General features: G+C 36.0%; 1 protein-coding gene and 1 pseudogene across 6 annotated transcripts in view; both read right to left on the bottom strand.

Moving 5' to 3' along the window:
* The window catches only part of CDC27 (cell division cycle 27), a 116,933-nt gene that overhangs the window by 7,700 nt on the left and 88,230 nt on the right, over positions 1–21,003 (bottom strand). For 3 of the 6 annotated variants that reach the window (XM_037808405.1, XM_037808406.1, XM_037808409.1), the window contains 6 exons: positions 19,947–20,099; positions 19,130–19,338; positions 15,974–16,091; positions 13,875–14,003; positions 1,517–1,591; positions 504–660 (listed from right to left, as the gene is read on the bottom strand). In XM_037808405.1, the coding sequence (XP_037664333.1) occupies positions 504–660; positions 1,517–1,591; positions 13,875–14,003; positions 15,974–16,091; positions 19,130–19,338; positions 19,947–20,099 (841 nt within the window). Of the gene's footprint in view, positions 1–503; positions 680–1,516; positions 1,592–13,874; positions 14,004–15,973; positions 16,092–19,129; positions 19,339–19,946; positions 20,100–21,003 lie in introns of all 6 variants that reach the window. The other 3 variants (XM_037808407.1, XM_037808408.1, XR_005212600.1) reach the window with 2 other exon arrangements.
* Positions 6,984–8,422, bottom strand: LOC119513317 (annotated as a pseudogene).

The raw sequence follows: 21,003 nt of genomic DNA, 5'->3' as shown, positions 1-21,003 counted from the left end.
CACACAGAATTTTAAAAGCCATTACTACAGATCTATCAGTATTTTAAAATGCACACAAATTTTATTATTCATTCACTTAGAATTCAAGATGTTTTCAACATATCTTCACATCTACCATCTTTTCTCCCTCCACTACATTACTATGAGGCAGTTACATATTCAAATGTAAAATGAGGCCCAGGTAAAGGTCAGTGATGGATCTGTCAAAGTCTTAGAGTAAACGAGATCCAGAACTAAGACTAATTACCTGATCCGTGTGCACTTTTTTACATCACCATGTTCAATTTCCCTAAAATTCCATTTGGTATAAAGAGGTTAGAAAAATAAGCAGCCCACAAATCGTTTTTCATGAAAGGTAACTTTTTGAATACTCACAAAAATGTCCATGTTTAAATTGTGTCATATCTGTTCCAACATACCTAATTCTGTTACGGTATTTCACTAGATCTCTGATTTGAGTAACGAAATATAAAACAAGACTATTTCATAGGGATGATACTCACTGATCTGTTCTTCTTGGGTTATTGGCTCCTCATCATCTGGAAGGTAACGCTTATCAATTGCTTCTTTAATCTGGTTATTGGCTCCTTTAGGATCTAAATCCATAGCCCAAGAGAAATTCATCAGGGCGAGGTGCGTTTGACCTAACTTCTTGTAAACCTAAAAATAAACAGCAGCACTACATTTTTCATTAAGTTGTGAGTTTTAACTATAAAATCCTAAACATTTATAGTTTAAATTAGGCTCCTGATTCATGTGTTCCAAATGCATTCTAATGTATAGAGGACATTTTTCACCCTTTAGATGAACTCATAACAGTCTCTGAGTTTCTTTTCTATAGTCAGGGACTATTCTCAGTTTCTGAGTTCCTTTTCTATAGTCAGGGACTATTCTCAGGTGCTGAGTTTCCACTAAATCTCACTTTGACTGGAACAATGACAATAGGAAGAAATGGACTATAAGCTGCTTGATTAGCATTTCTTTACACTTTTTTTTTTTTTTTTTTAATGGTGTTATTTGTCAACTCTTAACACCTGTCCACTATTCCCAGCTACCTTAACAAATTCGCTTCTGGAGGTCTGGTCTGTAAAGTCCTGACTAGCTTGACCTTGAAAATCTTAGACGCTATTTCTTCTAATCAAGGAAACACAGTGCCTTTGTATTCTTCTTTTGGGGGGGGTCTCTTAATGTTTTATTGGGAATTGGAAGCTAAGGGCTTTGCATGAGGTAGTCTCAGTTATGAACTCATTACTGGCCTTGGGCAGTAAGGGCTAATCTACTTACAATACCATAGGAGGGTTAAGATATTGGGGTGTGTATTCTTGCTCCTTTCATTAGGATATCATCTTCTTGAATGTTAAAATGAAATCCATTCTTTATTCCCAGATCCCTTAATTCAGAGTTCTAGGTGAATTTGCTCAAGAAACATTATAAAGTTAAGTTTCATATTCTTCAAACATTAATATTTTCTATCAAAGTCACAGTTTAGGACCACGGCCATGGCCCCAATCTTTACCTTTCCTATTAAGAAGTAAACGAGGGATTCTTTGGGAACAATTTGCTTCAATTCTTCAAGTTCTTGTAAAGCAGACTGAAAAAAGCAAAGAAAAATATGGTATAGCAAAATTTCACTATTTGTCTAGGCAAGTGTTTTTAATTTGATTTCCCAAATTATCTTTAACAAAAGTGATTTTGATCTGAATCAACACACTTCCTTATATCATTAATTCTCGTGGAAACAAAAATTCATGAACAATATTGATGAAAACAGGGACTAATAAACAGTAAGCATTCACCAGAAGTACACTGAAAATACATACATATAGCTTTTTGTGAGATCTGCAGGTGGTGACAACCCTTGTTGTTGTCACCATTTTATTTAAAATAACCTATCACATTGCAAATTAAAGTGTTTAGAAAACGAAGTTGCAGAACAAAACAAGTCTGAAGTTCTGTGAATGGCCCTTCTCCCTGAGGCAAGCACGAGCTTTGAATACCAATCTGCCATTTCAACCAATGATGAAGAGGCTAAAATTTAAACCTCTAAATTGAGTTAAAACTAGTAATCTTTTTCCTGTTTCTGGCAGAAATCAATACCTATATACCTTAAAAGTAGGTAAGAATGATTTACTTTTAGGGAGGGGTTGATGGAAGGAACTGGGGCAGGAGGAGCCTTCTACTTTTCCCTTGGTAGCTTTCTCTTTTGTTTTCTTCTCTACGCCTTTTTGTAGTAAAACAAAATCCAGTATAGGTTAGGTTAAAAAAAAAAAAAAAAAAGATAAACATCAAATATCTATTAATGGAGGGTGGGGGTGGGGGGTGGCATATAAGAGGAAAAAAGCAAGTTGTAGAACTGTATGTGTAGTTGTATTAGTGTCCTATTACTGCTGTAACAAATTACCATGGCTTAAAACAACACATTTATTATCTTACACTTTTGTAGATTTTAGAAGTCCAACATGAGTCTCACAGGGATAAAATCAAATCTCTGACTACAGATGGGAAAGGTCTTTCACTTTTAAGAACCAATGTGATAAGACTGGCCATCTTAAGGTCCATATCCTTAATCACACCTGCAAAGTCCTTTCTGCCATGTAAGGTAACATTTTCACAGGCACTGAGGATTACTGAATGGATACCTTAGGGATGCTATTTATTCTGCCTACCATAATTGTATAAGCCTACTTTGTTACAATTAAAAATACATAAAAACAATGAGAAAAAGTTCTAGAAAAGTATGTGCTGAGTTGTTATGAGGCACATTCACTTTGCATTTTATATTTGTATTTCTATTACTTAAATTTTTTTAACAAGCGTATTACCTTTATTAAAAAAAAAGGAAAAACAAAAGATATAAAGAGTAAAGCAGTGATCAAAGGGCTAGTAAAGGTTTCAGAAGATTATGGAACTTAGATAACATAAGGGAATTCCTTTCTTTATTGATATCCTCAATACACTGAGATTCACTATATTAGTCTACCAACCAAAGTGATGTTTGAAAATTTTTATATTAAAGGGTGGGAAAAAAAAGAAGAATGAAGTCAAAACCAACACGTTTTCCTGGGCAATGTATCTGTTTAAAAGGTTGATATACTATTTTTTGGCAAGTATGGAGGGGGCAACCTGGTGCATCTATTTTTTTTTAATTCAAAATAGCTAACAACATAAAACCATTAAAAAAAATCTCTGATACTTGACTATTCAGTTCTTTTTGGTTGATAACATTTGACTACTTAGTTCTTGCTTGTCTCTAACACGTAGTAACATAATCTATCATTTGCTTGTCTCTAACACGTAGTAACATAATCTATCATAAAAAATGTCTTTAAAACTTTACAACAGAGGGAGAAACTAAGATGGCAGCTAGGTGAGACAGGCTAAAGGAACACCTCCATGAAAAACACTAGATAAGGACCAGAGAGTGACCCAGAATACCGGTTACAGCAATGCGCCAGCTGGACGAGATCTGCTAGTTCCCAGGGGCTGTATATTTGGTGAAACCGGGAGTTGGCATTCTGAAACGAGTGAGTAAGCTGGCTGGAAGTCCCGCAGCCGCGCAGCGAACTGGGGAAGCCAGGATTTGGCATCTGGAGACCGACAGGCTCTTTAAAAAAATACAAAAACAAAAACCCAGGAGCGGCAGCAGCTGCGATTGTGGGAACCACGCAATAAAACACAGCAAGAGGGGGCTGGGCTGACCCCTTGGTGTCTGGCCTGGAAGATAGCCTGCTGCAGATACCCTTGGGACTTGGGGAATGGAAGGGAGAGCCGGAAGCAGAAAGAAACCCCGCGGATAGCAGCTGCCCCCCCGGAGGGCTGGACAAACTCCTGCCTGGGGCCGTGCCCACAGCCCAGAGCCCCGCCAGTTGTCCCGGAGCTGGGAAGGAGGAAATGTGTGAGGAGAGGGGTGTGGAGACGCCCTGATCGGCCATTTTTGCATTAGGCTGAAAGGACTCCGGCATGGCCCGGCAGCCAGGGCTTCCCTTAAGGGACGGCGCGCACTGGTGACGTAGCACGGCATTCCCTCGGCAGGGGTCCTGGAGGATTGCGGCTGGGAGGGGGGACCCGCTCGGAGAACCCAGGGAGGCTACACCAAGTCCGGTGGTTTGTGGGACAGCGAGAGAAAGGATCTGGGGCTGAAATGAAATGAAGGCTTGGACTCTTGCGGCAGCCTTGAATCTCTGGGAACGGGGGATTTGAATATTGAGGCTGTCCTTCCTCCCTGGCCACCCGTACAAGCGCCCCGCATTCAGGGTGGACGGCTCCAGCAACACACCCAGGCTGAGTTCTCCAGCTGGAACCCACAAGAATCATTTCCCCACACACCGCGGGGACAAGGTGGAGAACTGACTTGAGAAATAAAGGTGACTCATAGATGCCATCTGCTGGTTAGTTAGAGAAAGTGAACGTCACCAAACTGTGTTTCTGAAAAATTAGATAGGTTTTTTTTTACATCTTGAAAGAACCCTGTGGAGCAGAGCAAATGCCAAGAAGCCAAAAACAACAGAAAATCTCAATGCATATGATAAAACCAGATGATACGGAGAATCCAACTCCAAACACACAAATCAAGTTATCAGAAGAGACAAAATACCTTGCAGAATTAATCAAAGAACTACAATCGAGGAACGAAAACATGGCAAAGGACTTAAAGGACATCAAGAAGACCATGGCCCAGGATATAAGCTACATAAAGAAGACCCTAGAAGAGCATAAAGAAGACATCACAAGAGTAAATAAAAAAATAGAAGATCTTATGGAAATAAAAGAAATTGTTGGCCAAATTAAAAAGACTCTGGATATTCACAATACAAGAGTAGAGGAAGCTAAACAACATCTCAGTGTCCTAGAAGTCCACAGAACAGAAAATGAAAGAACAAAAGAAAGAATGGAGAAAAAAATCGAAAAAATCGAAATGGATCTCAGGGATACGACAGATAAAACAAAACGTCCAAACTTAAGACTCATTGGTGTCCCAGAAGGGGAAGAAGGTAAAGGTCTAGAAAGAGTATTCAAAGAAATTGTTGGGGAAAACTTCCCAAACCTTATACACAATATAAATACACAAAGCATAAATGCCCAGTGAACTCCAAATAGAATAAATCCAAATAAACCCACTCCAAGACATATTCTGATCAGACTCTCAAATACTGAAGAGAAGGAGCAAGTTCTGAAAGCAGCAAGAGAAAAGCAATTCACCACATACAAAGGAAACAACATAAGACGAAGTAGTGACTACTCAGCGGCCACCATGGAGGCGAAAAGGCAGCGGCATGACATATTTAAAATTCTGAGAGAAAAATTTCCAACCAAGAATACTTTATCCAGCAAAACTCTCCTTCAAATTTGCAGGAGAGCTTAAATTTTTCACAGACAAACAAATGCTGAGAGACTTTGCCAATAAAAGACCTGCCCTACTTCAGATTCTAAAGGGAGCCCTACCAACAGAGAAACAACAGAAAGGAGAAAGAGATATAGAGAATTTTGACAGACATATATAGTACTTTACATCCCAAATCACCAGGACACTCATTTTTCTCTAGTGATCACGGATCTTTCTCCAGAAGGGACCATAAGCTGGGACATAAAACAAGCCTCAAGAAATTAAAAAAAACAAAAAACAAAAAAAACTGAATATACTCAAAGCACATTCTCCAACCACAATGGAATACAAACAGAAGTCAATAATTTTTGAACTGTAACTCCACTATTTACTTCCTACATGATATAAATTACACAGACTCTAATGACAAATCAGTGGTTTTGAACTCAATGTAAAATATGTAATTTTAGACAACTATATAAAGGTGGGGGGATGGAGGAGTATAGGAACATAGTTTATATGTCCTATTGAAGTGAAGGTAGTATCAAAGAAATACAAGATTGATATGGATTTAAGAGGTTAATTTTAAGCCCCACAGTAAACACAAAGAAATTATCAGAAAATATAACCATAGAGATGAAAAGTAGAGTTTGGGTTAAGAGAAATGGGGGAAGGGGCAATGGGGAGTTAAGAAATGAGTGTAGGGTTGCTGTTTGAGGTGAAGGGAAATTTCTAGTAATGGATGGTGGGAAAGAGCATTACAACATTCTAAACGTGATTAATCCCACTAATGAGGGAGTGGAATGGGAAGATTTAGGCTGTATATATGTTTCCACAACTGAAAAAAAAAAAAAAGTCAGTCTAACTAGATGACAATTGAATACTAAGGATGAACTTGTATGGGACAGGAGGATAGAAGACAGGTGGCTCAAAGGGACACAGTTGAGACATAAGGAAAAGGAAATATAGAATGTAAGCTTTTTGTCATTGTTGAATCTACCGTACTTCTTAGCTGCGCTTAACGGGATTGCATGAAAGAATGTTCTTGTTCATGGGAAGTGTATACGTGAATTATAGTGTATGTTCAAGGATGTGTGCAGCTAGCTCTCATATGTTCAGAAGACAGAGCAATAGATGATGGATGATAGATAGGGAGGGAAAGAAATAGCGATGTGACAGCATATTAAAGTTGGTGGATTGAGCTATCGGGGGAGGGGGGTCAGGGTATGATGGAATTCTTTGTATGGGGTTAGTATTGTTTTTGCAACTGTTCCTATAACTTTGAATTTATTTCAAAATAAAAAAAAAAGTTTACAACAGGCTTAAAATCTGTATAACTAGATCCTAATAAAAAAACATGCTTTAGTTATTAGTCTTGATTCTAAACATTTTTATCCCACAGAAGCTTAATAAAACTAATAATCATAAATAGGCTATTAGTTTTCAATGACATGCCCAAATACAGCACATGCTTACATATAGGTATTGTATATGTTTTTATTCTTTGTTACTCAATATATGAATGTCTATTTGATGTACAGTGGAGTTATAAACATATTTAACTTACATTTATTCAATATATGAGGTCAGCAAAAAGGAAACAATAGGTAGAATAACATTAAATGCTGTTATAATGCCACCTGTTCGATGAATGAATGCCCTGGAGTAAACCAAGATGAATGTAATCAGTCTGGCATTCCTTCAGTCACTCTGGGTTCACATCTGCCTCTCAGAGGGAAAGCATCTTGCAGGGCTGAGTGTGATTCTAGTGTTTAAAGGCATGTACTTTTTATACAAAAGGCCCCCTAAACAAACACCAACAACGTCATTTGGTCTTTAACCAAAGAAGCAGTCATTTCTTCCAACATTCGGGAAAAAATTGATTGTGGTGGATGTACAGCTTTCCAGTATGGTGCCTTTCTAAAGGGCTTTCAAGCCTTGAAAATATCCCGTTGTATCTTGTACTGACATTAGAAGCTAACCCACTAAGAGTATGAAGCAACTCAACTGTTACGTAAATAAAAATGCCATGATTAAAAAAAAAGCCCTGATATTGTCAGTATAATTAAATCCCAGTTCAATTCCTTCCTCATATTTGCAGCATTTCTGTGATACTTTTCTGGTGCCAGCCCTTCAGAATGTACCTTTAACTAAACAAGAAAATCTCATGGTGAAAAGATTAGTGCCATAAAATCTGTACAAAAAGGTAGCACAGTTGATCAGTCTCAGTATGATTCAGGATATGATTTTCAATAAGGAAATGGTGCTACTGAAGAAGAGAGTATCTTTCTTTTGTTAATTCAGTGCTCCCAGGGACCTTCTGTAGACTCCTTGTCATGGGTTTCTAGGTTGGCAACTATATTCTACTTCATAAACACTCGGCCCTTAACCTGACTACCGCCCTGGTTCACTTTCTATTTACAAAAGCATCATTCTAGTGGAAACATCCCTGCCCTGAATTAAGCTGGGAATGTAAATTTTACCATTAGCTACAGCTGTTATGCCATAAAGTTTAGGTTTATTTGGAAGATATTTATTTTCTTTACTATGACTTCAAAACTTGCTTCAGCTTCTTTTAGTCATGTAGGATTTCTTTCTGGCCTCAGATGAGGGTAAAATATCCCATGGAGAACTCCTTCAATAACCACATTTAGAAAATTGCTGGCTATAGGGAAGACAGTACGGATCCCTGAGGAACAGCAGCACCGGCTGGTGGGACAATATGCTTCACTCTTTAGATTTGTCTCATCAAAAGATCCACAACTCTGCCTTTGGCAGAGGAGCAAGTGTCGCATGTTTAGGAAATCAAGAAATAGTTTGGGAAGTTTTTCATTTTCTAATATGACAGCCTGTAAATGTGTTCCCAAACCGTGTCACCGTTCCAAAACTTTTAAGATCCAATTTCTAATGTGTTAGAAGGGATTTCTGGAGTTTTTCTACATTTCTTAAGCTTTTTGAGCAAGTCATGAAACTCACTATACTTTTTTTTTCAACAAAATGTTTTCTTCCATTCATTAGCACATCTATCTTCAAACATAGTGTATCCCCAACTCCAGGTCACTCTTCCTCATAGGGAAAGGAAGGAATGTAGACTTCCATGGACTACTGAGTTACTCCTGTCAGACATTACCAATAAGGACTGATGAAACCCATATCCCAATGAAGAGGGCTGAGACTGATTTTAACACTTTAAAGTAGCAGTTTTCACACTTTTTGGTTTCAGGATCTTTTTACATTTTAAAGCTTACTAAGGAATCTGAAGGATTTTTGTTAATGTGGGTTGTAGTTACCAATATCATATCAGAAATTAAAACTGAGAAGTTTTAAAAATATTTAAAAATAGTTTCAGTTTAAAAGTAACAATAAACCTATTAAATGCTAACATAAAGGATGAATATATTTTTTTTTAATGAAAAATATATTTCCCAGAACAAGAACAACAAAAGATATCAAGAAGAGTGATACTGTTTAACATTTTGGCAAATCATGTTAATGTCCGGCTTAATAGAAGATAGCTATATTCTCATATCTGCTTCTGCAATCTGTTGTAATATCACAGGTCATGCAGCTTATGAAAATTTCACTGTATATTTGTAAAGAGAATGAAAGTGACGAAGGCAAATAACCTTGAGGTATTATTATGAAAATACTGACCTTGTGGATCCTTTGAAAGGATTTTGGGGATCCTTAGAAGTCCCCAGACCACAGTTTGAGAACTGCTGTTTTAAAGAAATCTTAACCAGGATGACTCACTCCAACCCCTCTCTACTGCTACACCATACACAACTCAGAACTCATGTATTTTCTTTCTGACTGCATTTTTAAAAAAATTTTGTTTTGAAATAAATTCAAAGTTACAGGAACAGTTACAAAAACAATACAAACCCCATACACAGCATACCCTGACCCCTCCCCTGATACTTCGATCCATCAACTTTAACATGCTATCACACCGCCATTTCTTTCCTTCCCTCTCTCCCTCCCTATCTATCATCCATCATCTATTGCTGTCTTCTGAACATATGAGAACAAGCTGCACACATCCTTGAACAAACAATATAATTCACATATACAACTCCCATGAACAAGAACATTCTTTTATGCAAACCCATAGAGTGCAGCCAAGAAGTTCAAGAAATTCAACATTGATACAAAGCTTACATTCTATATTTCCTTTTTTTTTTTCCTTATGTCCCAACTGTGTCCCTTTGAGCCTCCTGTCCTCGATCCTCAGATCCCTTCCAGGATCATCCTTGGCATTCAATTGTCATCTATTTAGACTGTCTTTTTTTTTTCCAATTGTGGAAACATATATGCAACCTAAATCATCCCATTCGATCCCCTCCCTAGCATTCCATTAGTGGGATTAATCACATTTAGAATGTTGTAATGCTATCACCTTCCCACCATCCATTACTAGAAATTTCTCTTCACCTCAAACAGCAACCCTACACTCATTTCTTAACTTCCCATTGCCCCTTCCCCCACTTCTCATAACCCATACTCTACTTTTCATCTCTATGGTCATATTCTCCGATAATTTCTTTGTGTTTACTGTGGGGCTTAAAATTAAACTCTTAAATCTGTAACAATCTTGGTTTTCTTTGATACCAACTTAACTTCAATAGGACTCGTAAACTATGTTCCTATACTCCTCCATTCCCCCGCCTTTATATAGTTCTTGTCAAATATTACATATTTTACATTGAGTCCAAAACCACTGATTTGTCATTAGAGTTTATGTATTTTATATCCTGTAGGAAGTAAATAGTGGAGTTACAAATAAAAAATTATTGACTTCTATTTGTATTCCATTGTGGTCAAGAGAACGTGCTTTGAATATATTCAACTTTTTTTTTTTTTTTTTTTTTTAATTTATTGAGGCTTGTTTTATGTCCCAGCATATGGTCTATTCTGGAGAAAGATCTGTGATCACTAGAGACAAATGTGTGTCCTGGTGATTTGGGATGTAAGGTTCTATATATGCCTGTTAAAATTCTCTATATCTCTCTCTCCTTTCTTTGTTTCTCTGTCGGTAGGGCTCCCTTTAGTATCTGAAGTAGGGCAGGTCTTTTATTGGCAACATCTCTCAGCATTTGTTTGTCTGTGAAAAATTTAAGCTCTCCCTCAAATTTGAAGGAGAGTTTTGCTGGATAAAGTATTCTTGGCTGGAAATTTTTCTCTCTCAGAATTTTAAATATGTCATGCCACTGCCTTCTCGCATCCATGGTGGCCGCTGAGTAGTCACTACTTCGTCTTATGTTGTTTCCTTTGTATGTGGTGAATTGCTTTTCTCTTGCTGCTTTCAGAACTTGCTCCTTCTCTTCAGTATTTGAGAGTCTGATCAGAATATGTCTTGGAGTGGGTTTATTTGGATTTATTCTATTTGGAGTTCACTGGGCATTTATGCTTTGTGTATTTATATTGTGTATAAGGTTTGGGAAGTTTTCCCCAACAATTTCTTTGAATACTCTTTCTAGACCTTTACCCTTCTCGTCCCCTTTTGGGACATCAATGAGTCTTAAATTTGGACGTTTTATTTTATCTATCATATTCCTGAGATCCATTTTGATTTTTTCCATTTTTTTCTCCGTTCTTTTGTTCTTTCATTTTCTGTTCTGTGGTCTTCTAGGACGCTGAGTTGTTGTTCAACTTCCTCTAATCCTGTATTATGAACATCCAGAGTCTTTTTAATTTGGCCAACAATTTCTTTTATTTCCATAAGATCTTCTATTTTTTTATTTACTCTTGCGATTTCTTCTTTATGCTCTTCTAGGGTCTTCTTTATGTCCTTTATATCCTGTGCCATGCTCTCATTCTTTGACTGTAGTCCTTTGATTAACTGTGCCAAGTACTGTGCCTCCTCCGATCATTTGATTTGGGTGTTTGGGATTGGGTTCTCCATATCGTCTGGTTTTAGCAAATGCTTTAATATTTTCTGCTGTTTTTGGCCTCTTGGCATTTGCTTTGCTTGATAGCTGTGATCTTCCAGGACCTCTGCTGAGGGAAGGCTGTGCTACGTCACAAGTGCTCACCTTCCCTCAAGGGAAGCCCTGTGCAGGGGCGCTCCCAGCCTGATGCAAAAATGGCTGAATGGGGCGTCTCAATTCAGCTCCACCTTCCCAGCTCCGGGACAACTAGCTATGGTTGCACCCAAGGCCACCGTCCACGGCCGATATTGTGGCATGTGTGGGGTGCCGTGGGATACACTCCCCGTCAGACTGGGTTTCCTGGCGCAGCTCTGGGCTGTGGGTATTGCCCCAGGCAGGAGTGTCGCCAGCACGCCGGGAAGCCGGCTGCAAGAGGTGTGGTTTCTTTCTCCTTTTGGCTGTCCCCTCTGTCCCTCTGGCCCCGGGACAATCAGCAGCAGGTGTGGGGAGGGCTATCCTCCATGCCAGACACTAAGGCGTTGGCTACAGCCCGCTCCTGCAGTGCTTTACTGCGCGGTTCTCACTGCCATATCTGTAGCTGCTCTCAGGTTTGTTTTTTTTTTTTTTTTTTAAAAGAACTAGTCCATCTCCAAATGCCAACCTGCAGTTTCCCCACACCACAGCACGGCTATAGGACTTTCATCCGGCTTACTCACTCGTTTCAGAATCCAGACTCCCAGTTTCACCAAGTGCACGGTCCCTGTGGTTTTAGCAGCCCTTGTCCAACTGGTGCATCACTGGAAGTGGTATTCTGGGTCACTTTCTGGTTTTTATCTAGCATTTTTCAAGGAGGTGTTTTTTTGCCTGTGTCACCTAGCCGCCATCTTAGGTTCTCTCTCCTGACTGCATTTTATAATTATCACAATTTTGTGCAACTATCATGCTTCTTACCCCCATAGTCTAATTACAAAGACTCATTGAGCAACAGTGTCTAACAATTTGCCTAAAAGACTTAAGGCTTAAATGATTAGATATGTATAGGAACACATTAATCCAGGGTAGTGGCTAGCAATGTTTTAGCTACAGAGAAGTTGAGGTGGCCCTTTTCCACCATTTGATTTCCATTTTGGAGTGAAAACATTTCAGAAGCAATCAGTAACTTTTCCTTATGCCCTTTCTCATATGGTCATTATGTATATTCAGTCAATATATATCAAAGTAGGCCTTAAAATTGAGCCAAGTCCCTGGCTAGTACCCAAAACTGGCTATAAACAACAAAGCCTGAGGAATGGATCAGATCAGAACTTGGGCTCCTTGATACAAGTAAAGACTTGATTTATATGGCACACCTAGTAGGTGTGTTGGGATTAAAATAGTTTTAAGAATAATAAATTGAATAAAATCTTTCAATTTAAGAAACTTACCATATATCTAAAGAAGTACAAAGAAGCAAAACCATGAAAACAATTGCTGAATTACAATCATAATACCTCAAAGAGCAAGTTAAAAGTTGAAAAGTGTTAGATTCAAAATAAGGAATTTGTAAAAGGACAAAAACAGTAGCATTAGAAAATCCACTTCTTCATAAAGCAAAAGAGCAAAACTAGAAGAGTTACTGAATAATTATGACAAAGAATAAATTATATAATATTTAATCCTTTATATACCTTTATTAGTCTGGTTTTGCATTTTCAATTTCAGCAAATAGTGTGTATTGGAAGAACAGATTTCTGGGGAAAGAGTCTACCAAAATGGATTATTTGGTCCAAGTTTTTCTATGCACTTAAATTTGGGGTGTTTTCTTTTCTTTTTTTTTTTTTTTTAACTAAAATTTTACTATTTTTAATAAAAAGAGCCTAAATTTATTAAAAAAAGTAGAACTTGAACTTTTAAAAAAACTTTGGATTCCTGGTATGACTGAATAAATTACAACAAAAATCCCATGTCACTTTATACTTCTTTTATCTTTCTCAATTTTCCTCATCTTCTTTCCTCACTACATTTTTTAGGCTATGGATCCATAATTTGAAAAAAGAGAGAGGGAAGTAAGGAGAGAAACACATCAGACTAGATCTACTCTCCTTGTTATATACTCTCACGGCTCACCACACTTTTCTTTCATGTACTTAACACATATTATTTTTGTGATAATTTGGTTAGTGACTGTTCTCCCTCTAGAAGGGTACTAGATGGTAAAATTTCCCAAAGGCAGAAAATATGTTTTGCTCTCCACTATATCCCTAGTGCTAGCACAGAGCCTAATACATAGTAGGTACTCAAAATTTTTTTGAATAAATACACACACACACACACACGCACACACACACATTCCTTTGTCACCTGTTCACTTATTTTGGTTCTAAGAGGATGGTTTAGTTGTTACCTTTACGATAATTCCTTGATGGAAAAGAAAACAGCCTTTCTAAATAGTGAATCTTTACAAGGGATAATCACACATTCCTAAATATCCACATACCCATCCTTCCTGTGAGTATTTCGTGAATGAAGTAAAATCACAAAATGAAATTAATAGCTTTTGAAAATGGGGAAAATGAACTGTCTCAGATCAAATGTCTAAATTAAGTTTTAGTTTATTAAAAACAATACATCCAAAAAAAAAAAAAGTAAAAACAATACATTCAACTTCAGCAATGTAATGCATAAGACCCTATCTATCTTACCTTATATTTTTCATTTGCAAATAAAACTGAGGCTCTGTGAAATTTGCATAGAGGGTTCTTGGGATCAATAACAATGGCTTTGTTTAAGGTATCCAAAGCCTTCTCAGATTTTTTTAATGCATGCTGAACCTGTAAGGAATAGAGATCATATTTATATATCCTCTTAATGTTTATGAAGAAAGGTGAGAACCAAAGAATATGATTTTAAAGCAACATACAGATAACAAAGTCTTCAGAAATTGTTGTATAGTCTATCTGGATTGTTCATTGGGTAAAAGTAGACTTGGTTAATGATTATCAAGCTACTAATAGATTACCTCTCAAATTCCAGTTCAACTGCTTCACTTTAAAGATAAGAATACTTAAGTCCAAAAATGTTATATAACTTGCTCTGGGATCAGAATCTAGGTCTTCTGGCTCCCAATTTCATGCTCTTTTAGCCACCATTATGTACTCATAATGAAAATCAAGATTCTATCTTTAGAGCAGATTACATGTAAGTCTAAAAGGCATGCAAAACCTTGGTTTTCCCTTCACAAGAGAAGCCTCTATTATTTGGTTAGATAATACTTACATTTTAACAGGTCATAATAGACCCATAACAGGTCCTCCAAATATGAGAATTTTCAAAACTGTGTTCAAAGAATCCCTAGAAGATTTGGCCCTAAATCTTACCAACTCTGTTTCACTCAGAACAATTACACCTTTACCTATTTTAGGAATTTATGGGGGGGGGGGGATTCTGCTTTACACAATTGTAACACTACTGATCTGTACTACTGGGAAATGAAAATTTTCAGTTATTTTAAATAACTTAACTTTTAAAAGATTAAAAAAATTACCTAGCTTCACTATTCATTCACATGTATATTCTCATATTCTGCTATGTTCTTACCTTGAAAAAATTACATGCTAAAAATAAAGTGGGGTGAATGGATGTGGCTGCGGGATTTTAACAACTACCATTGTCACAAGAATGTGAGAGTGGGTATTGCCAAAATCTGTCAGGTAAACGTTTCTATGCAATTATATTTGCAAAAAGTTATTATTACATGTGGCCAAATACTAGTTCCCTGAAAGAGAAAAGCATACTCTGAAAACTTCTTCAAATAAACAATGCAAAATTTTAAAACACTCTCTTCCACAATAACTTTAGAAGAATGCTTACTGTCAAATGTACCCAACTTCACTTAAAAGTGTCAAGAGATACTTGTCTAATTTGCTTATTTAAATAAAGTGGTGACAGAACAAAATAAATTTTAAGTAGATATATTTTTCTCCTTACTTCTTGTAAGTATCTAATATAAAAGACGTTACCATGTCAATTTTTAAGAAAATTATCATGGCTGAATTCAGCATAAACAGTCAATAAAGAGCTAAAAATGTTCCCTCATTAAATAGTGAAGTTCCAAACTAACATAATTTCCTCTTACTGTATGCCATTCCCAAAAAGCCAAAATTACTGGGGGTCAAATGTGGGTGGGGAAGGGAAGAACTTTACAGAGAAACTAAAAAATGAGATTTAAAAAATAAGATTACAAAATGAGATTTAAAAAAATTTAAAAAACAAACATATCTTTTTTCCTATCAAAGTACACTTTTATTATCAGATACTTTTTAAAGATGTAAACATAAAAATGGTGATCCACATCATCTTAGAAGAATTTAAATTAGTTCTGATATACCTCTATCACTCAGAGGCTTAAACACAGGGAACCACTACCTTGAAATACTAATTATTTAATTTAGAAGTTAATATTAGCATATGAAAATATGCTTTCAAAAATATGAAGAATCTCATTTGAGACTCTAACAACCCTAAGAGCTAGGCAAGGCAGGTAGGTACTCCTGTCATTCATAAAATAGGAGCTCAGAGAAACTAAGTGACTTGCAAGGAATAATGGCACTCTAGTGATCTTTCCATATGCAAGTGAAAAGGTGATGGTTTTCGCCATAAAAAAACTCCAGGATACTGTTTTAAGAACAAGACCAACAGCCACAAAAGTCCCAATTTTCATTATAGAATTAAGTCAGTAACAAATGTATTTCAAAAAGGAAATTAATAGAGCAATATTAGAAATTACTGGAAAACTACTTACTACTCCAATGTGGCAAAGTAAGACTGAACTTTGAGGGTTGATATCAAGTGCTTTCTGGAAATGCATTTCTGCAAGGCTGAATTTTTCCTGTTTATAATAAATCATTCCTAAGCCATACCTGAAAGCATGAAATGTAAGAAATTTAGGAATAAGAACTTTTGGCTGCTAACTTAACACCTAGTTCAACTTATATGAGTATATGTATGGAATCTGGTATTTTAATAAACCAGTGGAAAATCCTGGTGGTTTTAGAGGGAAGGCAAAAAAAGTATCAGTCATGATAAAAAGCATCAAAGCAGTCAAAAGAACAGAAGGAGTCACTTTTACAAGTAAAAGCAATAAATCAAATCAATTAAGTAAAGCTATGACAGTAGTGGTAAAACCCCAAAACATATCCTTAAGCCCACCATAAAATCTATATTTAATAGCTAATTTTTACTGAGTGGTTATTATGTGTGTGCCAAGAACTTTACTAAATGCTTTATATGAATTATCTCATTTAATTATCAGAAAACCAAAGAGGCAAATACTCTTATCATTTTCAAATAAGAAAACTGAAGCTTAGAGAAGTTAAATAACTTGTCCAAAGTTACACAACTAATAAGGATTCTAAGCAGATCTTTCCTTCACAATTCTAAAACCTGAACTTCTAATCATGACATTATTTCCATACGCTTTGTCCAAATGTATACATATATCATTATAATTGCAGGATGCATAGAATCATGTTTGGCCTCCCTTTCTTCTACTTACTGTATCAAAAACATGATCCTATATTTATAGATTACAGAATTATAATTTTTAAAGGCTTTGTAATAGTATATCAAGTCGATATACAGTTATTTCTCCTGAATTTTCAAAACATCAAATGATCAAACGCCAACACATCCATATAGTGTGACTAATTTACATTAAGGAGACCTCTTTGGGCCATAACTAGATGACGATTATGATGGGGAATGAGCTCGAAATGCATAATGAAAAAACACAAATGTTTGCCTTATGAGAGTGCCTTTTTAATCATTATAATGGTGTTATAGGGGAAGAAAACATAAAAAAGCTCTATGCTAATGATGGTGAAGGTGGCGGTAAGAAAAGAAAGGCTATTTATGTTAAAGTTGGAATAATAAATTTGCTTAGTGTTTGGTTAGATGGTTAGACCTACCTAAATACCTTATTACTTAAATTCCTCCCAGTAAATGCTTGCTGGTCTGAATTTTCCTTTTTCTCTGACTGAAAATATTATTTTTACAAATGCTGCTTAAGAATGCAACTATTGCAATATATAGCAGGACACTACACATTTATAAAACAACACAGGTACTACTAACAACTGAGTTCTTAAAATATTACATAGAATTTATATCTATATGAAAAGTCAGTATCAGCAAACTTGACTGTTTTATGTCAGTAAAAGCTGGCAACTATGAGGCAATCTTTCAGGCCACGCAACTACACAGAAATTAAATATGACACATTAAAAAACATATGCAAACCCAAAAATATAGAATAATCATCTAATGCTTTAGATTTAGTGACAAATAGAATGATAAAACTCAACTGCTATAATAATTAAACCCAAAATATAAAAAAAGCCTGACACAAAAACTACTATAGTTATAATTTCAGAATTATACTTTTCCTTGATATTTAAACTATTCAGTTAAGAAAAATACAATAAAATGCCAGCAGTAACTATGATATTGAGGCAGAAATAGGGAAAAAAATTTCACGTCTTTTTTGTTTGATAATATGAGCCAGATAGTAACTTCCTATTTGTCTAATTGTGCATGAGTATAAAAAAGTAAAATAGAGATACTATTTAATAAACTAGAACACTGAGTAGAAATAAATATTCATGATTATATATTAAAGAGCAACCACTAGTGAATATTTTTCAGTATTTATTCTTTTTTACCCAATGGGTGAATTATACTCTTCTTCTCCACTTTTCAATGACTTTCTATCCTAATCATCATTTTCATGTTCTAAGTAACAAAACAATTAACAAAGCCAACTATTTGTAAAAGCTTGGTGAGAACCTGGATTGTTGCTGATGTTCTCACAAACATTGGGGACTGACGGCTTGATGTGCTGACCCGTCTTTGGGGCTGGCCCCCATGAAGCTTGTTGCTGCAAGGAGAGGCTAACCCTGCTTATAATTGTGCCTCAGAGTCTCCCCCTAAGTGTCTCTTTGTTGCTCAGATGTGGCCCTCTCTCTCTAACTAAGCCACCTTGGCGGGTGATCTCACTGCTCTCCCCTCTACGTGGGACTTGACTCCCAGGGGTGTAAATCTCCCTGGCAATGCAGGATATGACTCCCGGGGATGAATCTGGATCTGGCATCATGGGATTGAGAACATCTTCTTGACTAAAAGGGGGATGCAAAATGAAATGAAATGGAGCTTCAGTAGCTGAGAGATTTCAAATGGAGTCGAGAGGTCATTCTGATGGACATTCTTATGCACTATATAGATAGCACTTTTTAGGTTTTAATATGTTAGAATAGCTAGAAGTAAATGACTGAAACTACCAAACTCCAACCCAGTAGCCATGACTCTTAAAGACGACTGTATAACAGTGTAGCTTACAATGGGTGACAGTGTGATTGTGAAATCCCTGTGGATTGCACTCCCTTTATCCAGTGTATGGATGGATGAGTAGAAAAATGGGGACAAAACCTAAATGAAAAATAGGAATGGCGGGGGTGATCTGGGTGTTTTTTTTTAATTTTAATTTTTTATTCTGATTCTGATTCTTTCTGGTGTAAGGAAAATGTTCAAAAATAGATTGGAGTGATGAATACACAACTATAAGATGGTACTGTGAACAGTTGATTGTACACCATGGATGACTGTATGGTATGTGAATATTTCTCAATAAAACTGAATTGAAAAAAAAAGCTTGGTGAGAAAAGGATGAAACTACTGATTACAAACACCTAGTATTTTAATAATCATTAGTTAAATTTAAGTTAGTTAAAAGTAGTATACGTTTCACATAAAAACATCTCAGTTAGAAGTTATCAACTAGTATGTACCATCCTTAAGTATTAATAACCAAATGCATCATAATAAAGAGATATCTAACAGGAAAAACTACTGAGTGTCAGCCTCGTCAATAAAGAATTTGCCTATGCATTTTATTAGCACTTACCATGCATTATAATGCCTAGGATTGACTCTGATAGCATTTCGAAAACAAGCTAATGCTTTGTCTAATTCTTCAGTTAACACGAACTCATGCCCTAATAGAGTATAGGCATAAGCATAATTTGGATCAACTTGGATAGCTCTCTGAAAGAACTTAATTGCAATATCATGCTCCCGTTGTAAACTGAAACAGTTCCCTGCAGCACACCAGGCCTTTAAAAAAATGGAAACAAAAACCAAATGCACAATTAAAATTTTGCTTTATTTTTTTCTAATTAACAAAACCAAATCTATGACTAGAATCAAGCCCCAGACTCAGCTTAGAACATAAAGACAAAAACTGAAGAGTTTTAATAGACATACTTAATTCAGAACTTAAATACATTATGTTTTATGAAAGTCTCTAGACATTCTTGAGAAGCACTGAAATATAGTTCCTACTAGAGGAGAGCATGCAAAATTAACTCTGCCTATGTCTTAAAATGACAATTAAAATTACTAATGTTATTTAATTTAAAAATTAGCACATTTTCAAACTATAAAATTTCTCTTTAATGAATTCTAATCTTGGTGACACCAGCAATTTTAACAGTTAAATCTTGATTAATCCTAAATGAAATGTCTTCACAATTTGTCTATTTATGAATTTGTACAACATATTCTAGGACTTTTTCTTCTTCTCTGGGTCCCTGCCTAAATGGAGGAGTATATAAAAATAAGTGTGGATGACAGTAAATGGCATTTGAATTATTTAGTTCTTCTCTATTTGTTAAAGGTGATTAAATGATAACTATGCAAGCGCAGTGTTTCAGTGAACATACCTCTGGTGAATTTTTGTCCATGTCTGTTAAGTCTTTTGAAAGAACTGAAAGAGCAACATCTTTTTGAAGATGCCAAAGTGTTGTAGAATAGATTTCCATGCCTTCAACTCTATAATTCTCAATCCTTCTAACTTCTGAGAATATTCTTTCAGCCTGAAATAGAAAAACTAGTAAGAGGAAAGCAAGCTGATACAATTTACATATATATAGGTAGAGCACTGGGTACTCTTCTCATGGGACCAAATTACTGCCATGTATTATGGTTTTTATGTGAATATGTAGTAATAATACTAGGTGAAATTAAACAACCTTCTGTGGTAGGCCAAATATTAATGTTTTAACATTCACGTTTAACCTGATTTTTATACAAGTCACAGAGAAAACATGAAATTGGAAAAGAAAATCGGTTTCACCAAAAAGATAAGAAAAAGCTATACTTACAATTTAACGGACAAGTCAGTATTTTATCAAATACGTCTGAGATTTTTAGTTTTTAAAGGTTTTTACAAACACTCCTTCTTTCCCGTTCTCATGATACCATGTAATCTGCTTTCCATCTCTGCGAATTTGCCATTTCTAGTCACCTCTTATAAATGATATGATACAATTTTTGTCCTTTTGTGTCTTGCATATTTCACTGAGCATGTTTTCAAGGTTCTTCTATGTTGCAGCATGTCTCAATTTAATTTTCTCTTATGGCAAAATAATATTCCATTGTGTGGATGTACTACATTTTGTTTATCCATTCACTTGTTGTTGGACATTTAGGTTGTTAGCTTTTGGCTATTTTGAATAATGCTTTTATAAACAATGGTGTTTGGTGTTCATGACCCTGTTTTCATTCACTGGGTATATACCTAGAAGTGGGATAGCCTGGCCAACTAGTAATTCTATATTTAACTTTCAGAGGAACCACCATGTTGCTTCCCACAGTGGCTGCACCATTTCATATACCCAACAACAATGTGCTAGGAGCACCAATTTTTTTCTGCATCCTCTCTGACACACTATTTTCCATTAAAAAAAAAAAAAAGTCATCCTTGTGTGTATGAAGTGT

This window comes from Choloepus didactylus, chromosome 18 (genome assembly GCF_015220235.1).
Source record: "Choloepus didactylus isolate mChoDid1 chromosome 18, mChoDid1.pri, whole genome shotgun sequence".
In the NCBI taxonomy this organism is placed as follows: Eukaryota; Metazoa; Chordata; class Mammalia; order Pilosa; family Megalonychidae; genus Choloepus; species Choloepus didactylus.
Note: the sequence above shows the minus strand (reverse complement) of the source record. Positions and strands in the feature narration are given on the sequence as shown.